We start from the raw sequence: 20,114 nt of genomic DNA, 5'->3' as shown, positions 1-20,114 counted from the left end.
AAAATTTAATAAAATATTAAATTTATAGCTTACAGCACAGATAAAATCCCTATAATTCTGTAATTGAGGTTGACTGGACAGTCATGTCATAATCTAGCAAATCATTAATGCAGGGAAAGCTTAGCTAGCATGATGTACTGTAAACCAACTCTACCACAGGTTAATAGAATAAGTGTATTGCTTTTATATCAATTACTGTAATATTAAGGAAAGGAAAATCTCTCTGAACACTTTGCATTCACATATATTGGCTGCTGACTGAGACTTTGGGCAACTGAGTCAGAAACTACCTTGAAAGTAGCGGGTCTGTTGTATTCTGTATGAAATGTCCCATCCCTGAAAGAAACATATACACATTGTTCAATCAGTACAGAAAAATAGCAGATCAGGTTTCATATAGCAAGCTTATTAAGCAGGTGGTAGTACTTGTATGTGACCCAAGTACCTCAACATACAACAAGCAATGAGAGCAAGTTACAGCCGAGATACTCACTTATAATGCAGGAGATCTATTCCGCTGCTTTTGGAGCTGGGATCCACCTTGACTTTCTTACACAGCTTACGACCCTCTGAATCCCTGTTAGGAATATGAATGAGAATGAATAGTCATGGCATCAAGTCTCTTAATACGATCGGTGATCACCAAATATTGACACAACAAACAAACGTACTCATCCAGAGACTAATATAAGGAGAGGGGGTTGATTAGAATGCCCCGGAAGTAAACAACACAAATCTACATAAGAACATTAAGCTGCACTTCTGTAATCGAAGAGGTACCATCTTCACACACACACACACACACACACACACACACACACACACACACACACACACACACACACACACACACACACACACACACACACACACACACACACACACACACACACACACACACACACACACACACACACACACACACACACACACACACACACACACACACACACACACACACACACACACACACACACAGACACACAAACACACAGACACACAGACACACAAACACACAGACACACACACACCTGCCCAGACTCCACCTCCCATAAATTCACTACCCACACACACACACATACAGCATAGCGCTCTCTCTTGACGATAATAACTCCTCTCTAGTGATAATGAGCATGGAAATGTATTACATAAGGAGAGAGACAGCGAGCTAAGCCCCTATGCTAATGGGAATACTAAGAGATGGAATTCAATTAGAGTTCTGACAGCCCAGGCACCTGCCTCCCCCATCAGCCAAACATCCAGTGCAGTCCATTAAGATGAAGACCCTGTCATGAGTGTTATATACAGTGGATCTAAAAAGTCTACACACCCCTGTTAAAACGCCAGGTTCTTGTGATGTAAAAGAATGAGACAAAGATAAATCATGTCAGAACTTTTTCCAATTTTAATGTGACCTATAATGTGAATGGGGAAAACTAACGAAAACCTTTGAGGGGAAAAAATGTAAAATAAAAACCTTACAATAAACTGGTTGCATAAGTGTCCACACCCGCTTATAACCGGGAATACTGGGAATGTGGCTGTGTTCAGAATTAAACAATCACATTCAAGCTCATGTTAAATAGAAGTCATTACACACTTGCCATCATTTAAAGTGACTCTGAATAATCACAAATAAAGTTCAGCTGTTCTAGTAGGATTTTCCTGACATTTTCTCAGTTGCATCTCAGAGCAAAAGTCAGGGCCTTAGTCAGGGTGGATGGAATTAGGAACAGTTCCAAAAACCAGGCTATTTTGGCACAAAACCTCCAGGAATCCGTTAGAAAGCTGAAGATGAAGTTCACCTTTCAGCATGACAACGACCCAAAGCACACATCCAAATCCGCAAAAGCATGGCTTCACCAGAAGAAGATTAACATTTTGGAATGGCCCAGACAGAGCGCTGTGGGATGATCTGAAGAGGGATGTGCACAGGAGTTGTCCTCGCAATATGACAGATTTGAAGTGCTTTTGCAAAGAAGAGTGTGCAAATATTGCCACGTCAAGATGTGTCATGCTAATAGACTCCTACCCAAAAAGATGGAGTGCTGTAATAAAATCAAAAGGTGCTTCAACAAAGTATTCGTTTAAGGGTGTGCACATTTATGCAACCAGGTTATTGTGAGTTTTTAATTTTTCCCCCTCAAAGATTTCAGTTTGTTTTTCAATTGAATTGTTCACGTTAAAGGTGGAAAAAGTTCTGACATGATGTATTTTTGTCTCATTCTTTTACATCACAAGAACCTGGCATTTTAACAGGGGTGTGTAGACTTTTCATATCCACTTTAGGTAGATAGCGCCCATTGTCTGCCAGGAGAAACAGTCTCACAGTGGAATGGACAGGAGGACGACGGGTGTCCTTCTGGTTTGCCTGATTACTCCAACTGAAGTCTTCTGGTGCTCTGTGTTCACTGAATCCTTCAGTATTAGACTAGCTCCATTGTCAAAGATGTTTGTCTTGATGTCAGTGAAGAGTGTTGTACAAAGTGTTGTACAGTAACCAGCAAGTGAATCATCTCTGAGCAATAAGAGTTAAAAACCCAATAACGTATACTACCGTTCAAAAGTTTGGGGTCACTGAGAAATGTCCTTGTTTTTGTTGATTAACATAATATCAAATTAATCAGAAATACAGTGTTGACACTGTTCATGTTGTAAATGACTATTGCAGCGGGAAATAGCAGATTTGATGGAATATCTACATACAGCAACCATCAGTCCTGTGTTCCAATGGCACATTGTGTTTGCTAATCATCATGTTCATAATTTTAAAAGGCTAACTGATCATTGCAAAACCCTTTTGGAATTATGTTAGCACAGTTGAAAGCTGTTGTGCTGATTAAAGAAGCAATCAAACTTGCCTTCTTTAGACTAGTTGTGTATCTGGAGCATCAGCAATTGTGGGTTCGATTCCATGCTCAAAATGGCCAAAATCTAATAGTTGTCTTCTGAAACTTGTTAATCTATTCTTGTTGAGAAATGAAGGTTATTCCATGTGAGAAATTGCCAAGAAACTGAAGATCTCAGACAATGCTATGTAGTACTCCCTTCACAGAACAGAAACAGGCTCAAACCAGAATAGAAAGATGAGTGGGAGGCCCTAGTGCACAACTGAGCAAGAGGGCGGTAGAGTGTCTAGTTTGAGAAACAGACGCCTCACAGGTCCTCAACTGGCAGCTTCATTAAACAGCACCCCCAAAACACCAGTCTCAACATCAACAGTGAAGAGGTGACTCCGGGTTGCTGGCCTTCTAGGCAGAGTTGGAAAGAAAAAGCCATACCTCAGATGGGCCAATAAAAATAAATGATTAAAATTGGCAAACTAACAAGAATAACATTTGTGAGACGCATACCAATTGAAAAGATGATGGAGGAGTGCTTGATGCCATTTGTCCAGCCATGGAGGCAAGGTGATGGTCTGGGGATGCTTTGGTGGTGGTAAAGTGGGAGATTTGTATAGGGTTAAAGGGATCTCGAAGAAGGAAGACTATCACTCGAGTTTGCATTGCTATGCCATACCAAGTGGTGTGGTGTAATATACGGTAAGTGATGTACACTAAAGATTTCTGTGGAAGATGGCAGTCCCAAACTCAAGGAGCAAGACTTTGACAGTGTTTCAAGTCAGTGTCAGTGATGATGAGTAAAGAAAATCCCTAAATTGTCCTAATTGGGTCACAGATATCTTTAGGCATTTTGAGAAAGCATTGCAGTGTGACAATTATAGCATCTGAGGACTCAGCGGATGAGTTGAAAGAGACAAAGGGTCATACGTACATAGCAAATATAAACCTCGACAACCAAAGTGTTGCATCGTGTGTCATCACCTTTTAATGCTACTTCAATCATTTCTGTCAGGGGCCAACAATGAGGAGACATCAGAGCAGTCAGAATGACTCAAAAGGCCAGTCAAAACAGCTTGTGTAAAAGATAAAAAATTGGCTAAGCTCAGCAGCTCAGGACTTGTGCTGTGTCACTCATCATAAAGGGATGGGTGGTGAAGTAGTGTAGACCATTTCTTTCCAAGATGCATCATGAGTGAGTCAGATCCATTCCACAATGTGTTGGATGGAAGAGGCAACACAGAGGACAATGAGGGGTGTAGGAAGTGGAAAGAACAAGAAAAGGAAGTTATGGGGTGTTAAACAGTTTGATGCTGTTTAAAAAGGGGTGTAAGTGATGAGAAAGCTGTCAGTAATTGAGGTCTAGAGAAGACTGGTGAAAACATTTCTGTCCCAGGAAACGAATAGATAAGACAGAAATGGAATCCTGAAAGGTATACCTAGCTGGCAAAACTGGTTATAGCCTGCCTGCTGGGAAGAGGCTTCAGGCCACTGAGGCGTAAAAGAACAAGATACAACAAAGATATCTCTCTATATATCTCCGACTGTTGTTTTCAAAGTAATCTACTTACGGTAACATGCTATCCTATCTATGGGGTCAGCGATGAGAATTTAATGGATCCCTAGTCCCTTGGTTCAGACTGGAATTCGCAGATCAGTCAGATATTAGCTCACTTTTTTTTGCTAATTTTCTCAGCAGCTTCTGCAGTCTGGCATCCATGTCTGGACTGGCACCCAGCTCTTCTGACATCATCACTGTTGGCCATCTTCTCTGGTTCTGTCATCTGGTGAGTGCGTGTCATCCTGTGCTCACATTCCTCTGTTGGCGGGGACCACGTTTCTCATACTGTGACACGCGAGGACGTCTCTCTCCATTTCCAAGCACTGCTAAGCTTTGGACATGGTCCACTGAAGAGCTGAAGGAGGGAAACAATCGGCGCCAGAGTCCCAATGCTAGGCTAATGGTTACAGAAGCTCAAACTGCTTCATCCGTTACACTGAACAGCAATTATGAAGCCTGTCATCTCAGGGTCTCTCAGGTATGTACTTTATGGAACTGTAGAACCTTACGGAACAACCCCTTTCAGTATTTTGAGGGAAATGATGGTTAAATGAGTGGGCAGAGACAGATGTAAAGAATAACGGTTGGGTCACAGGTGAATAACCTTGCAAAGAGCAATATGTGCCTTTAGGGGTGTTACCGAACAGACCAGCCTCAGGTACTATAACCTTCAGTTCTATGTCATACGCTGGAAAAAGAAACCGAGGGTTAAGGGCAGACTCTTATAATATATAGGATTAAATCTTTTATTTATAGATAAAATACGTGTATATATATACACACACACACACCCACACAAAGCAAATTTCTTGCTTAAGAAAAAGGTCTAAGAAACTGCTGACCATTTTGGCTTGAGACAAACTTTAAGAGATGCTTTGAGTGGTGTCAGAGGTGTGATCTTGGTTCCTTTGTACTTTTCTTTTTGAAGCCTTCTCTCCCAAAGGACCAAAATGGCTTGAATAGTTGAGGTTGACGTGTACAAAAAAAACAGCGGGGAGATAAAATGGCAGGATATCTAGTGGAGTAGAAGTCAGATCCCGCAGGGGTAACAACTATAGAATTTTTTTTTAAAGAAAAACAACTCCTTCTATCGTGTCTTGGAAGTGTAGTCATTCTTCATAGCTTTTTGTTTAAAGATCCCCAGAACAGTAGACATCCGATTTCCTTGACCTGAAAAAAAATGGCCATGACTCCATGATGTCATACTATAATTTACATCAATAGATCATCATATCTTGTTGAAGTGGCAATCCCATTGTCTAATGTCAGATGTTTCTTACGGGATGAAGGGCACATTCTATTAAAGCGTACATTTTGCTTCAAGGCTGGATTATTTTTGAATGTTACACTTCCATCTGGCAGAATGACAATGTAATATCAGAAACACATTTCATTCTTCTTCAAAGTCTTACAGCCTTTAGTTGTACAGTGGATATAAAAAGTCTACACATCTCTGTTAAAATGCCAGGTTCTTGTGATGTAAAAGAATGTGACAAAGGTACATCATGTCAGAACTTACTCCACCTTAAATGTGACCTATAATGTGAACAAATCAATTGAAAAACAAACTGAAATCTTTGAGGAGGAAAAATAAAAAAATTACAATAACCTGGTTTTACACCCTTAAACTAATACTTTGTTGAAGCACCTTTCGATTTTATTACAGCACTCAGTTTTGGGTAGGAGTCTATTAGCATGGCACATCATGACGTGGCAATATTTGCCCACTCTTCATTGCAAAAGCGCTTCAAATCTGTCAGATTGCGAGGACATCTCCTGTGCACAGCCCTCTTCAGATCATCCCACAGATGTTCAATTGGATTCATGTCTGGGCTTTGTCTGGGCCATTCCAAAACGTTAATCTTCTTCTGGTGAAGCCACACTTTTGTGGATTTGCCAGAAATTCCTGCATTTCCGTTAATGTTGCTGTAGGCCTTTTGGAAGCCTCCCTGACCAGTTTACTTCTTGTATTTTCATCAATTTTGGAGGGATGTCCAGTTCTTGGTAATGTCTCTGTTGTGCCATATTTTCTTTGCCATGAGGTGCCATATTGAACTTCCAGTGACCAGTATGAGGGAGTGTGAGAGCGATGACACCAAATTTAACACACATGCTCCCCATTCCCACCTGAGACCTTGTAACACTAACAGGTCACATAACACCGAGGAGGGAAAATTGCTAATTGAGCCCAATTTGGACATTTTCACTTAGGGGTGAACTCACTTTTGTTGCCAGCGGTTAAGACATTACTGGCTGTGTGTTGTGTTATTTTGAGGGGACAGCAAATTTACACTCTTATACAAGCTGTACACTCACTACTTTACATTGTAGCAAAGTGTCATATCTTCAGTGTTGTCATATGAACAGATATAATCAAATATTTACAAAAATGTGAGGGGTGTACTACCTTTTGAGAGATACTGTATATACACAGAACATATTATTTAAAAAAGTAAATATCTTAAATTGTCATAAAAATCGAATTTATTTTGTTATATACAATATTTTCTAAAGCTGTCAATAACTGTGGCAAAAATTATTCAAAATAATGATTTCTGCATTATAAATCAAGGGTTAGATTCATATGTTTTTGGAGAATAAGATCAAACTGATAAGATCAAGCTTTTCGATGCCTTTTGGTTTGTATTTACCAAGGATGACCATTTTATAAATGGTGCAATTGTGTGATCCAGTTGCATTTTAGAATCCTGCTCATCCAACATTAATGTTATAAACACTAACGTGACATGCCAAATCATTTGTTTGTGCAGCCCGAGGCAAGCAGGTATAGTGCATTCCCAAGCATTGTATTGGTTCTACAGAGACCGCCTGGGGCACCGCGGCATGAAAAACAAACTCCCCAGACGCTTCATTACAGGCAATTCACAGATTAGACACTTTATATATGTCTATGGCAGATTTACAGCTGTGAATTAAACAATGCATTCACATCGCTTCCTAGCTTGTTGACATGATAAGAGCAAATAATACTAGGTTATTTGACCACATTTGTGGTCCAAACGGTTCACGTAATTATCAGACAAGAGACAGACAGAACAACCCTCAACTGTCAAGACAAATCCTGTGCCGAGACACTGCTTGTTGCTATTGCTTCCCTAAAAACGGACACCAAAATGTTCCTAACTCAATGATGCAAATACTTTAGGTATTAGCAACCTGTGTTAGACTTCGGGAGTGGGACCTAAACAAGAATGGCCAGTCTAAATCAAGTCGAAATGATTGGTGGGCACCTTTAAATAGGTTCATTTGAGCAGACATATCTGACACATCTATTGCGGGGCCTTCCGGGAAAGCGGGATGGGAGAGCGTGTCTTCCCACACTGTGCTCGTGACTCATTCATACTAATACAGACCACGTGTACTCACAGGGTCTGAAGAGACCAGTTCCTCCTTCCCATCATTTCTACAGCCGGAATGTGGATATGGAAAAATAGACTTCTTATTTTAATGAGCATAGCTACTGCATCTCTTATCCAAACTCCACTGTGATTTCAGGAGGATATGCCAGGCAGACACTGATTAGTGGAACAGTGGAAAGATGGAGATGGCATAGCAATAAAGAGATGACACAGGGGCATGGAGCTGGCCGAGGCTTCAACGAAGCCTATCGATTATTTAGCCCATGCCTATCAGACAGTGTTCTTAAAAGGCAGTCATATGAACAGGGTTTTAATGACACCTTCCTATAGCTGGGCCTTTCTGGACAATGAACTGGACATTTTTTCTAAGACCGTGAGGAACATGGAGAACATGGAGATTGTAATATATACAAAAGAACCCATCTTGGAAACCCTTAGGAAATCATACAACATTGAGACGTCAGCTGAAGGACTAATGCATGCCATTCCGTGCATCAATCCTGTACTCACCCACAGTTAACCCAGGCGATGGTGCCCTGTCCCTTGACAACCTGTGCAACATCAGACAGCAGCTTCAGCTTAGAATCCCCAGACGTAGCTGTTTATAACACACACACACACACACACACACACACACACACACACACACACACACACAGTGAAGTAAGTTACTGCAGGTAGAGCCGTAAACACAGTTCACCAGCCTTCAAGAGTGATTAAACTAATTTACTGAATGTTAGAGGTTCCCGCGCACACACACACACGCGCACACGCACACAGTGAGAGAGATAAGAGAGAAGTCACTGCAAAAGACCTACAATCTCAGAAAGCATAAAGTGCACGTTTTCACATTATCTAAACGAAGTGTCTCTGGGCTCCTTCTGCCCGGCTATGAGTGTCATTAACACAACCGAGGTCTACTGATTAACCAGGTTACAGTAATACAATAATAACATGCATTCCAACAATCACGACAGAATACCTCCTTGTCCCCAGAGATCCTGCACGTTGCGACTCAGAGGTTAAGCACGCATACTGGGATTCTTGTCTCCGTTGGCCAACAATAAATCGCATTTATAACCCCTTCAACACATCTCAGCTTTGCATCCAGAACAGGTTGAGTTCTTCAGGGCCCATGGGATTTGTTGGAACAGAAAATTTCACTCCATTCCATAAGTCTTGTGAATAGCTTCTCAATATTTTTAGCTTATAGGAGTGGAACCTGGTGTGGTTTTCTCCTGCAATAACCTATCTGTGGATTGGTGACCACAGCAGGAGGATGAGAGAAGTCGTACATTCTGAGATGCTGTTCAACACCACATCGTTTCTGCAACGTTATTTAGCGATTTGTGATCTGCCAGTTGCAGCAGACATATAAGGTCAAGGGGGGGGGGGTCCCCCGCTCAGACAAGGGCACCAATCAGGTGTCAGTGGATTAATTACACTGTTATGTGTATCCCATAAAGGGATGAATTCTTCAATCAATGTTTTTTTCCTATTGTACACATTTGACAGTATATTGTTTTACTACAAGAAAATGTAGTCGGATATCAAGCAGAACGAAAAAAAAAGTCTGGGTTTAGATTAGTGTTAATTGTATTCACGTAAATGTGTGAAAGACGGTTTCTTTGTTTTCTTCATTCTAGCCGAGGGAAAGGGATATTTTTTTTGACGCAACAAGGAGTTGGGGAACAATCAGTTGGTCTGGATTTAACAGTAAAGTTGAAGTAAAAATGTGGAGTTCATCATGAACGTTTATCAATAATTATAATTCGGGCCCAAATTTGTACTCTAATGTTTTTCATATGCTCATGGTAATAATTGTGACATTATTACTTGTTTGGAATACCTGTATTATTTTGAAATATAGACTACTACCCACAGGTCAAGTGCGTGCACACACACATTCACTTATCAATCTAAATGGGGATACCACATTTTTGTGTCCTTTACTAATTTACCCAACGTTAAACTTAAAAGACAGTAAAAACAGTAAGAAAACTGATGTGCACTCATAGATGCAAAACACACAGACACAGGCAAACACACACACTTCTCCATGAGACTGTGAGTGCACTCCACACTTTTCTGCCAGCTTGAAATATGCTAATTGAAATGTAATTAAATGCAAGAGAGGGTTATTTCCCTAATGGCTATAAGTGAATGCAGTCGTATGGCTTTATTCAACCACATTAAGTTCTTAGGTTCCTTTCCATGTTTCGGGTACATTACTCTACGTAGTGTTTCTAGAACCAGGGCAAAGAAGACAAGTCGATTGACTGTACAGGAGTAGGAGTGCTGATCTAGGATCCAAGTTGCCTTTTAGATGAGAATATAATGAATATGATTACACAGAGTTGATCCTAGATAAGCTCTTTGACTCGGAAGCTCAGTACAAAAAGGCACAGACTTCATAAAGCACGCCAACTAAGTCCCCCGACTCGACGCTGAGGGGAGGAACATTCTGAATCACCTGACTTGGTGTAGAGCACCAGGACGTTGGTGCGAGTTCTCAGGAGCTTCTTGAAGTCCTTGTGGTCGCTGACCTTCTCTATCAGAGGAGAGACCTTCACCGTCGCTTGCAGCACGGACACCAGGCATATCTGAAGACAAAGATGGATAGATACTGTGTATTCATTCATTTAAATGTATTCCTTCAGAGAGGCCAACCAACATTCAGAATTCATAACACAAAAAAGGTTTAAGGGAGGAACATAAGTCGTTTAGGGATCTTATGAGACCGCCAGACGGACACCTCGTGCAAAATGAAACATTATGTAGGTGGTCTAATATCACTTCAAACCACGTCATCACTCATTAAATCTGCCCAATCCCCCGTGAAGTACAAAACTAGCCACCGATGTCCACGTTCTTGAGTACATTTATCAAATCACAGTGATGAGTTATATAACATAAAATCAAAACAAGCACCTGTCGGGACCAATTTTCTAATTCCCAATCCTGGCTGGGTAGCTCAGAAGGTGGGCGTGACAGGAATTCTGCACATTCTTATCAGAACAGAAGTGAAGAGTCATCTTTTCCTACATTTCTGTCTGGATGACTGAAGAACTCCAGCGTGGCAGGGATCATCGTTAACATTTTTCTAACTGAGCCTGTCGGGGTAGTTGGCCAAAAGACTAGTGGCATGAACAGACTGGGGTCATCCAGGACATACACTCTGTTAGTCATGTTATTATGACCAATAATAAATTACCTACAATCACTACAATGAGCGAAACAGGAGTAAATCCCATAAATATGCGTGCTGTATTGAGGTACATGAGGCCACTGGTTATAGACAGAAACGTCATGCAAAATGAGGCCCCTTGTATTGAGGTACATGAGGCCACTGGTTATAGACAGAAACGTCATGCAAAATGAGGCCCATTGTATTGAGGTACATGAGGCCACTGGTTATAGACAGAAACGTCATGCAAAATGAGGCCCCTTGTATTGAGGTACATGAGGCCACTGGTTATAGACAGAAACGTCATGCAAAATGAGGCCCCTTGTATTGAGGTACATGAGGACACTGGTTAGAGACAGTGTGTTCTGTATGGAGGTAAATGGGGGCACTGGTTATAAAAAGTGTGTTGTATTGAGGTACATGAGGACACTGGCTATAGACAATGCCCCTCATTCATGAAACAAGCGTACGATAACATTTTATCTTAAAATTATTGTACGATAATTTCACCGATAGTGCTGGTATTCATCAATATTATCTTTGTGTCCTTACGATCAAACTCACGTCTGGTCAGAGACCGTGTAAAGCAACATCAGAAAATAAGACCATCATTATCACAAAAAACAACAATTGTAACAGCAATGGTAACAACAAACAATTATAATTATAAAAATAGTAAGATCATAATATAATATAAAATAAGATGACAAGGAAAATAGAACATATAAACATACCACAATATAAAATATTGTATAAAAATGTTTTATGTATTCTTTCTTTCACTTTATTCGGTATTCACATTTATGTTATTCATGCCTTTGTAAGGCATGAATTGCCTTTGTATATGTTATGCACTAGACAAACTTGCTTATAAACTTGAATGCTCATTGGATTAAATAATTTTCAGGTGATATGTATTTGTGTAATGAGGGAGGGTGTGGCAAAAGTGAATAACACCTTATATCAAGGTGTGCATAATTATTAGGAAGCTTCATGACCTCAGGTAAAATGGGCCAAAAAAGAGATTTAACTGACACTGAAAAGTCATAAATTGTAAAATGCCTTTCAGACAGATGCAACACTCCTAAAATAGCTTAACTATTGAAGCGTGACCACCGGACACTCAAATGTTTTTTTGCGAAGTCAACTGGGGTGCAAGAAATGCATGGAGAAGAAAAGATGCAAAAGACTTAAGAATTAAACGTGAAGCTAGCAGGAATATATCATCCTCCAATGCCATCATATTCCAGAACTGCAACCTACCTGGAGTGTCAAGAGGTACAAGGTGTCAATTGCTCAGAGACATGGCCAAGGTCAAGAAGGATGAAAGAAAACCACCACTGAATAAGAATCACACGTTGAAGTGTATAGATTGGGCAAAGAAATACCTGAAGACATTTTTCAAAGGTTTTATGGACAGATGAAATGAAAGTGACTCTTACTGGATAGGCCTGTGGCCATCACTAATGGACACAGGGTACCACTTCGAGTCAGGCGCCAGCAAGGTGGAGGAGGGATACTGGTATGGGCTGCTATCATTAAGGATGAGGTAGTTGGACCTTTTCGGGTTGAAAAGTTGGAAGAAAGTTCCAACTCAACTTGCATACCTACTACCAGTTTCTGGAAGAAACTTTCTTCAAGCAGTGATACAGGAAGAAGTCCTCAGCATGGAAGAAGTCCTCAGCATTCAAGAAGGCCATGTTCTTTATGCAGGACAATGCTCCATCACATGCATCCAGGGCCTCAAGTTTGCCCGAATAATGACCTGGCCCCCTTCCTTACCGGACTTAAATCCTATTGAGAACTTGTGGACCCTTCTCAAACATGAGATTTACAGTCAGGGAAGACAATACACCTCTTTGAACAGAATTTGGAAGACTGTGGTTGCTGCTTCAGTGAAGGTTGATTGTGAACAGATCAAGAAACTGACAGACAGCATGGATGGAAGCCTCATGGCAGTTATTGAAAAGAAGGGTGGCTATATCATTCACTGAATGGTCATTATAAATACGGTGGCTGGTATCTTGATCAGTCAACTGGTCTTAAAGGATAAATAAGCCAGTAGTTTGGGGCCGAGCAGTTACCCAAAAGATGGCAGAGCTTGCACTTCTAAAGGACCTCAGGCTCTGGGCTGAGACACGAGAGAGTGTTCCTGATTTTGTCATGGAGAACGACAAATGGTTAATTAGTGATTTCTGGCTCTAATTTATGCTGAAAGCTGTCAATTCCTAGGCTGATGATCACCTCACCTGCATAAATTGCAGGTGTCATATGTAAATAAGGACAGGTGCAGGGTGTTCTCGTGTTCACGCACATTTCGAAGAGGTGCGACAGTTCCATAAATCACACTTGGAGATCATCGTCTCTCCCAACGTTAGAATCGGAGATCTTTCTAAAAAGGTTTCATGAATGAGAGCCAATGTGTGTTCTGTATTGTACATAAAGACACTAGTTATATACAGTGTGCTCTGTATTGTGTATACATGAGGACACTGGTTATAGGCACTGCAGTTGCAGTGCTAGTTGCTGAAGAGTGGACAAGTAATTTTATGGCAAATGTGAAAGCTTTGACACTGCCGAATAACTAAAAATAATACGAAAAATCGCAGCTCACAGGATCAACTTTGCCATGCACATGGGAAAGCAGCAGACACGAAAGCAGACACTGCATATTTAGACACACAAATTAGAACTGTTCTGCAATCTGGCAAACTGTTTTTCTTTGGCAGTCAACTACGTACCGATTTCAACAATTTTCGATGGTAGAATAAGACAGAGAATACATGTTGGATTGAACAGAAACGACCCTGAAAATACCCACCAGCCCTATGTTATTTACTGGCCCCGGGCCAGCAGAGCATGGTTAACGTTGGTCCCTGAGGGGGCATCTAATTTCCTCTTATCTCTGGGTGTCTCAGGTGTGAGGCCGCTGGCTGTGGACGGAGAGTGTTGAGAAGATGACAGGGTGATGTCCCTTTAGCGGACTTTGCGGCGGGTGTGGGGAAAAGACAGGGAGGGATAATTAAAGTATGGGCATCTCGGGGCCAGATCAGCAACACCTCTGGCAGACAGTGTTCTCTTCTATCCACCTCTCTGCTTCTCTCTTCCTTTTGGAGGAGCTCAACGAGGCTCCACGTCACCTCTCCTGCCCTCCACCTCTCTCCTGACAGCGTCTGTCCTCTGATGTACCCTCTACATCTCCACTTCTAGACTTGACAAGGCCATCACAGCCAGGGAAAGTTAAGACTTGAGAGAAGCACTGAAGCAACCATTTTGTGAAATGAAAGGGGGGCATTGAAATCCACCTTGCTCATAAGGGGTAAAATATCTACCACATCGTTACTGCTGTGACAATACCAATAACTGAATAATTTTTTCAGTTACAAAAAGGAAAACACAAAGCAGATCAAACATTTTGGTGTAAAATTGTGTCCTATACTAACTCTACAATAACTTGTGAAATCATTAACTAACTTTTCATTTTGTAGATGGTACATTTTGTTTGGTTAAGCAAAAAAAGCTTTTTCGAGGTTCACACACACACAATAAAACAAAGTCCAAAACATAAAAGAAATTCCAAAATAATGACCTTAAGGATAATACATAATGTGAATTGTACTTTTTCAACAAGCACAAAGCAATATTGTCAAAAAGATACAAGATAAAGTCAAAGATATTATGCCAAAATGTAAAATTTCTTGCCCCATCACTACCAGCCATTTCAACATTAGACCTTTAGAAATGATAGAAAGGCTGGTGATGATTTCTAGCCCGAGGCAAGTAAGCGCAAAAAATATAATATTTACAGGAAGTGGCCAATATTAAAGTGAAATGAAAGCTGTACAATTGCAGCGTGTGAGAGGATGTGAAAAGATCGGGGGGTGGGGGGGATCACTGACTTCAGAATGGATGGCAAACACTCACACAAATAACAAGGAGAGGATTTGCAAGCTTTCCCTAGAACACTGACCTCGTCCCGCTCACTACTCAGGCATAGCCTGCCCTGCCCCGACAGTTGACTGGCAGCCAATACTTTAACAAGGCCAATGAATGGATGGGCTGCAACCTGGCTATAAGTGAAATGGTTGGTTCTCATACACTTATTACAGAAGCTTCTGTTAGTTTGGGCTAGGCTAAGTGGCACGCGCTAGGGCTTGACCGATTATGAATTTTTTCATGGACGATACCAATCATTAGTTTTTTTCATGGTTTGGTGCAATTTGTTTTCACACAGTAATTTTTCAAACAACATAAAACTCTTTCCCAAAACTATTAAGCAAATGTTTCACTGACTAAGTACAACACACAAACTCAAATAATATATTTATTTACTTTATAGTCTGTATGCTAAATGCAGTGTTGCCAGATGAGGGGGTTTCCCACAAAACTGGGATATTTTTTATGACAATGTATGCGCGAAAATGGGCTTGGGTGGGTGATTTACAGATAGGGTTGTATAGGTAATATAGACTTTGGACAATTTTTTATGGAGTCTGATTTGGCGGTTTACTGTCAATTAAATCTTGAATATAGCTGCCCTGTCACAATACTTGAACGTTGTATGAGGTTCTTAATTTGTAATGCAGTGTTTGATTTCACCAGACATAATGGGGCTTAGGCATATGTTGCCCAAAAGTTATGCTTTTAAACCAGAAGCAGTTTTGACAAAGTTGATGTAGCTGTGATTTGGTGATAAAATAACAGGCACCACATTCAAAGCTGTAGGATAATGGCTGGCTAGAAGCTTAAAGCCTGGCTAGTCGGTTAGCTAATCACCTAGTCGTAATATAACTGTAGCTAATAACGAAAATGTGATATTGTTTTCTAAAAGCTAACTCCATTTCATACTAGCAACTTACTAAATAGCCATAGATACAAGGCAATTTCCAGGATGGTCATATTGTCAATCAGATAAAAATACAATTCATGTTATGTATATTATACCACAACTATCACGTGTGATGAACAGATACAATTACAAGTATGACGAGATCGGAAAACCCTTACCGATTACCAACTGCTTTTAAAACCTCTAAAATGTGCCCATATTAAATCAGGCCTGCCGATCAATCTGTCAACCTCAAACATACATACATACATACATACATACATACATACATACATACAAACAAACACCTTTGCTCACTGTTAGCCCTCAACACAGTGAGCAGAGGGAATAGCTCAGACTAGACTCCCAATCGATGAAGATGGAATACAGCAGCATGATTAGCTGCATGCTAGGCAGCTAATCAACCACAGCTGAATGGGTAGATAGACCTATTTCATCTCAATAGCCCCTGGGTTGTTTTTGTGATCACTGAAAGTAATGAGTACGAATAAAAACACTTTTCCTTCAATGCAAGGGTTTTATTTTTTGGCTGTAACACATTGCATGATTTCTTTGTTTAGACCATTTCTAGTAGCATAAGGTGTTATTCCCCAAACCTTACAAATCTGATCTTTACTGTTAGTTTTATACTATTAGTAATGCTTAACAGAATATTTCAAAAGGACCAGCTAAAGTCCATTCATTCATTTCACCCCCAGAATTATGGTTTACAGCTAATCCTATTATTAATACTGATCAAATTCAACCTATTTGGATTAGGCATTGTTGTGCTCATGAGAATGGGTTTTATTTTGCGGCTTCAGACAAATCCATACTTCCCACTAAAAACAGATTTCTGTTTTCATTTCTATGATAATTCACAAAATTGTCAGTTAAAGGTACCTGATACAACAAGACTTCCACATGCAAAGCCAAAACTGTTTGGGCAACCAAAGGTTTTAGAAGGTCTACAATTTTTGTTAAGTTTGGATGGATAAACCACCTTGTCTCCCTGGGCTGTACTTGGGGATTTAGCACAAAATTCTGGGCCCTCTACATAGGCGGTCTCTGAGGCTCCCTCCCCTTTTTATTCAAGGCTGAAACATTTGAGGGCCCCTCTACAGGTTAGGGCCCTATATACTTAGCCCTGTCCCTCCCGGTCCGATGCCACTGGTTGTACTGTATCAGAGTGCATCTCAAGAATAAGGCCATTCTCTCCTCCATAGTAATAAGACAAACTCCCAGGCCCATGCCACTTAACAACGCTCTGTGTTTTCATTTTATTATAATTTGATAATTGTATTACCAAATTATAATATTTATAATATTACCACATGCCAAACCAAGCCAGCAGGTTCACAAATGGGAGCCATGAGCTCCCAGCAGGACTCACATCACCTCCCCTGTCGTCTCCCTATGGCATGGAGGCGCTCACCGGAGCTGTAGCGTGTCAGAATTGAAAGATCACACGCCAGAGCCGGGGGCACACAGTGGGCAATCCAAGACGAAACTGTCTAGACTTCAGCTCAAAGTCAGGTCTTACAGAAAACATTCAAGGTGACAAGCTTGTGATTTCTATTTATTTTCATTGACATTCCTCTGTATAAAACAATGTTCTCGATAAACAGATTTCCCACAGACAACACACAAACACATTTAACCATTTCCCACATTGTAGAATATACGATTCCATTCGTGAACAGTTTTGATGTCTTCACTATTATACAAGAATTTGGAAAATAATACTAAAGAAATAACCTTGAATGAGGTGTGTCCAAATGTTTAACTGGTAGTGTCTTAAAATGTTAAAGTCTGAAAAATGGGGCCATTGTCTGATTTGAACTAGACTGCATTTACAAGTAGACACTCCCAACTCAAACACACAAATAGACAATTCTGTTCAAGATGTATACAAAAACAAAAGTGCTAAGAAAAGTTAGCACATCACTGATTTTATATACAGAGAAATAAGCATGAGTGTGACATTATAAAATAAACACTTCTCAGTCAACAAACTGAGTCCAAGAACCATTTTAGAAAGTTCTATTGTCACTTTATAAAATGGCTCTTGTCAACAGTAGGACAGATCATGATGAGGGGTGTGTTGTCTACCACCACCAATCAAGTTTATTTATGTATTTGAATTGACAACGCTGTTATATAGACCAAAATGTGAAAATGGGGAGATTTACTTAAACATTGAGCAATCCCTAATATTATGAATGCTGTGTAAATGTTGTGCAGCTTGGTGACATTTCCAAATACAGTTAACACCACAGGCTTCCTAACGCATTCTGTTTTCTGTTTTAGAGGCCCCACTTAATGAATCAACACAAATCTGACATTTTCCCAATGATCAGTGAGCCGAATAATAGCCACTAAGCGCTGATTTACTTAGTGTGTGTGTGTGTGTACGTGTACCACATGTACATGTGTGATTGTATTCGTTTGTGTGTTTTTGCCAATAAGATGCCAATGACACTGTCAGATAACAGTCTTAAAGGACGTACTGAGTTGATGTAATCTACTGTTAAAAACGGGCCCTGAACTGCTGACAAGTGGAAAACCATGGTGGTCCAAATATGAACCATTGATTTTAGGAGATGGATTGTAATGAATGGGCTCTGGTCAAAAATAGTGCACTGTATAGAAAACAAGGTGTTATTTGGAATGCAGATGTCGCTGGCTGTCCTGTCCCCTGGACAGAGATGGAGCAATCTATGAAGGACTCCTGGGTATAGTGTAGGGCAGATGAGGGCAGCCCACCACCCGAGGCAGTCAACCCACCATGAGTTCCTCCACCCAGATTAGGAGATTTAAAAAATTGCTTTGACAGATAGCTAAACAGGGCCACCCTGCCACCAGAGTCTTCAGCACACACAGAGTGTGGTCTCCACGTCTATGTAATCTCTTCCCACAAGCACGCGCCATTTTCCCTGTCTGCCATTACAAAACACCTACAAGAGCACCTACCTTTGTTTGACTTGACAGGATTAAACTACCAAACAGGATGCTGAACAGGAAATGTCATGGCGCACAAGACTTGAGATTGGAATGACGTGGAAAATATGCCTATCAAGGACTGAGTGTGTGGTTGGTTACAATATGCTCATCACGTAATGTAACGTTACATTTGTAAGAAATAAGTTACATCTGTAGCAAGCATTGCATTCTTTAGGCAATCAAAGTAGCAATTCAAGTCAAGTCATTACATCGTAAAAGATTTCCGAATCACTAGCTGTGCAAGGAAATCCAAAGAGCATTTCATCGTAAACGTAAGCCACGCCCACCGCCGAGAAAAAATACTTGAGGGGTAGAAATTCATGAAACGGGCGGACTATCCATTCTCACTTGAAAAGTAACTTATGTCAATTATTTGATTTCGCAAAAATAACAGTTATGTTCCCAAATACACAAAAAAGTGTGCTAACCAGACTGGCCAGCTGTATTGACACAACAGAGGCCAAGGGAAATAAGAAACTTGGTCTAAAGATATACTGAAACTAAACAGCAATTTGCAATAAAGCAACATTACGGTCTTCAATTATAGATCACGTGTAAATTGACTATTTTAACCAGCCAGGCTCTTTACGTCATCACAGGAATTCTTTATCCATTCTCAGAAGGGACAACAAGATGCCTGCGGTGCTGTCAAACCATTCACTTTTGATCAAATAATATGAAACGTTATGTCGACATTTTACGAAACTAAGATGCAATATAATATATTAACACGTTTCTAGGTATATTTACAACCCTCAAATTCAGCCTGTGAATTAAAATTGCTAGGGCTGTCAACTTTGCTTCTCTGCACGAAGACGAGGCAAGAAACATTGCAGGCTTTCGCATAGTAAATGAAAGGAACAACGCAATTTCAAGTCCACTAGTAGGCTTATCGGTGTCTCGGTCTATATGACACAACAAATAAACAGAAGCAACTTACCAACACGATGAAAATGTACATTTTCAGCTCTCTGGTCCGACTCCCGTAGCTCTTCCAAGAAGCCATGATGCCGTTGCCACGTCTGGATACGCAAGCGCAATCAGTTGTCCATGGATTGTTGAGCAGCAGCTAGGGTTCTTAGGAAATGTAGTTTTGCTTCTGTTGTTCGCATTATTAGAGACACACCAGTCTAACCACCCCTGCAAACCACGCAATGCACGTATTTTATTATTTAAATAGTTATGCTAAATTGGCTTGATTGTGGAGACACCTTTTACGGATTGACATATTTAGCATATTGTATAGATAAACCAAAACAAAAGCAACTGAAATACCTTTATAGGTACTAGTTTCATGTATGTCTTTCAGTTTAAA

The 20,114-nt window shown here is 40.5% G+C and overlaps 1 protein-coding gene across 1 annotated transcript in view; it reads right to left on the bottom strand.

Moving 5' to 3' along the window:
• pdia5 (protein disulfide isomerase family A, member 5) overlaps positions 1-19,866 on the bottom strand; it is a 66,307-nt gene extending 46,441 nt beyond the window's left edge. The window contains exons 1-5 of the mRNA XM_010879729.5: positions 19,740-19,866; positions 10,255-10,384; positions 8,292-8,379; positions 494-577; positions 291-336 (exon numbers count right to left, since the gene is read on the bottom strand). Of these exons, the coding sequence (XP_010878031.1) occupies positions 291-336; positions 494-577; positions 8,292-8,379; positions 10,255-10,384; positions 19,740-19,805 (414 nt within the window). The 5' untranslated portion in view covers positions 19,806-19,866. The remainder of the gene's footprint in view (positions 1-290; positions 337-493; positions 578-8,291; positions 8,380-10,254; positions 10,385-19,739) is intronic.
• Between the last annotated feature and the right edge of the window lie 248 nt (positions 19,867-20,114).

This window comes from Esox lucius, chromosome 16, assembly GCF_011004845.1.
Source record: "Esox lucius isolate fEsoLuc1 chromosome 16, fEsoLuc1.pri, whole genome shotgun sequence".
Lineage (NCBI taxonomy): Eukaryota > Metazoa > Chordata > Actinopteri > Esociformes > Esocidae > Esox > Esox lucius.
This window is presented reverse-complemented; position numbering and strand designations above follow the sequence as displayed.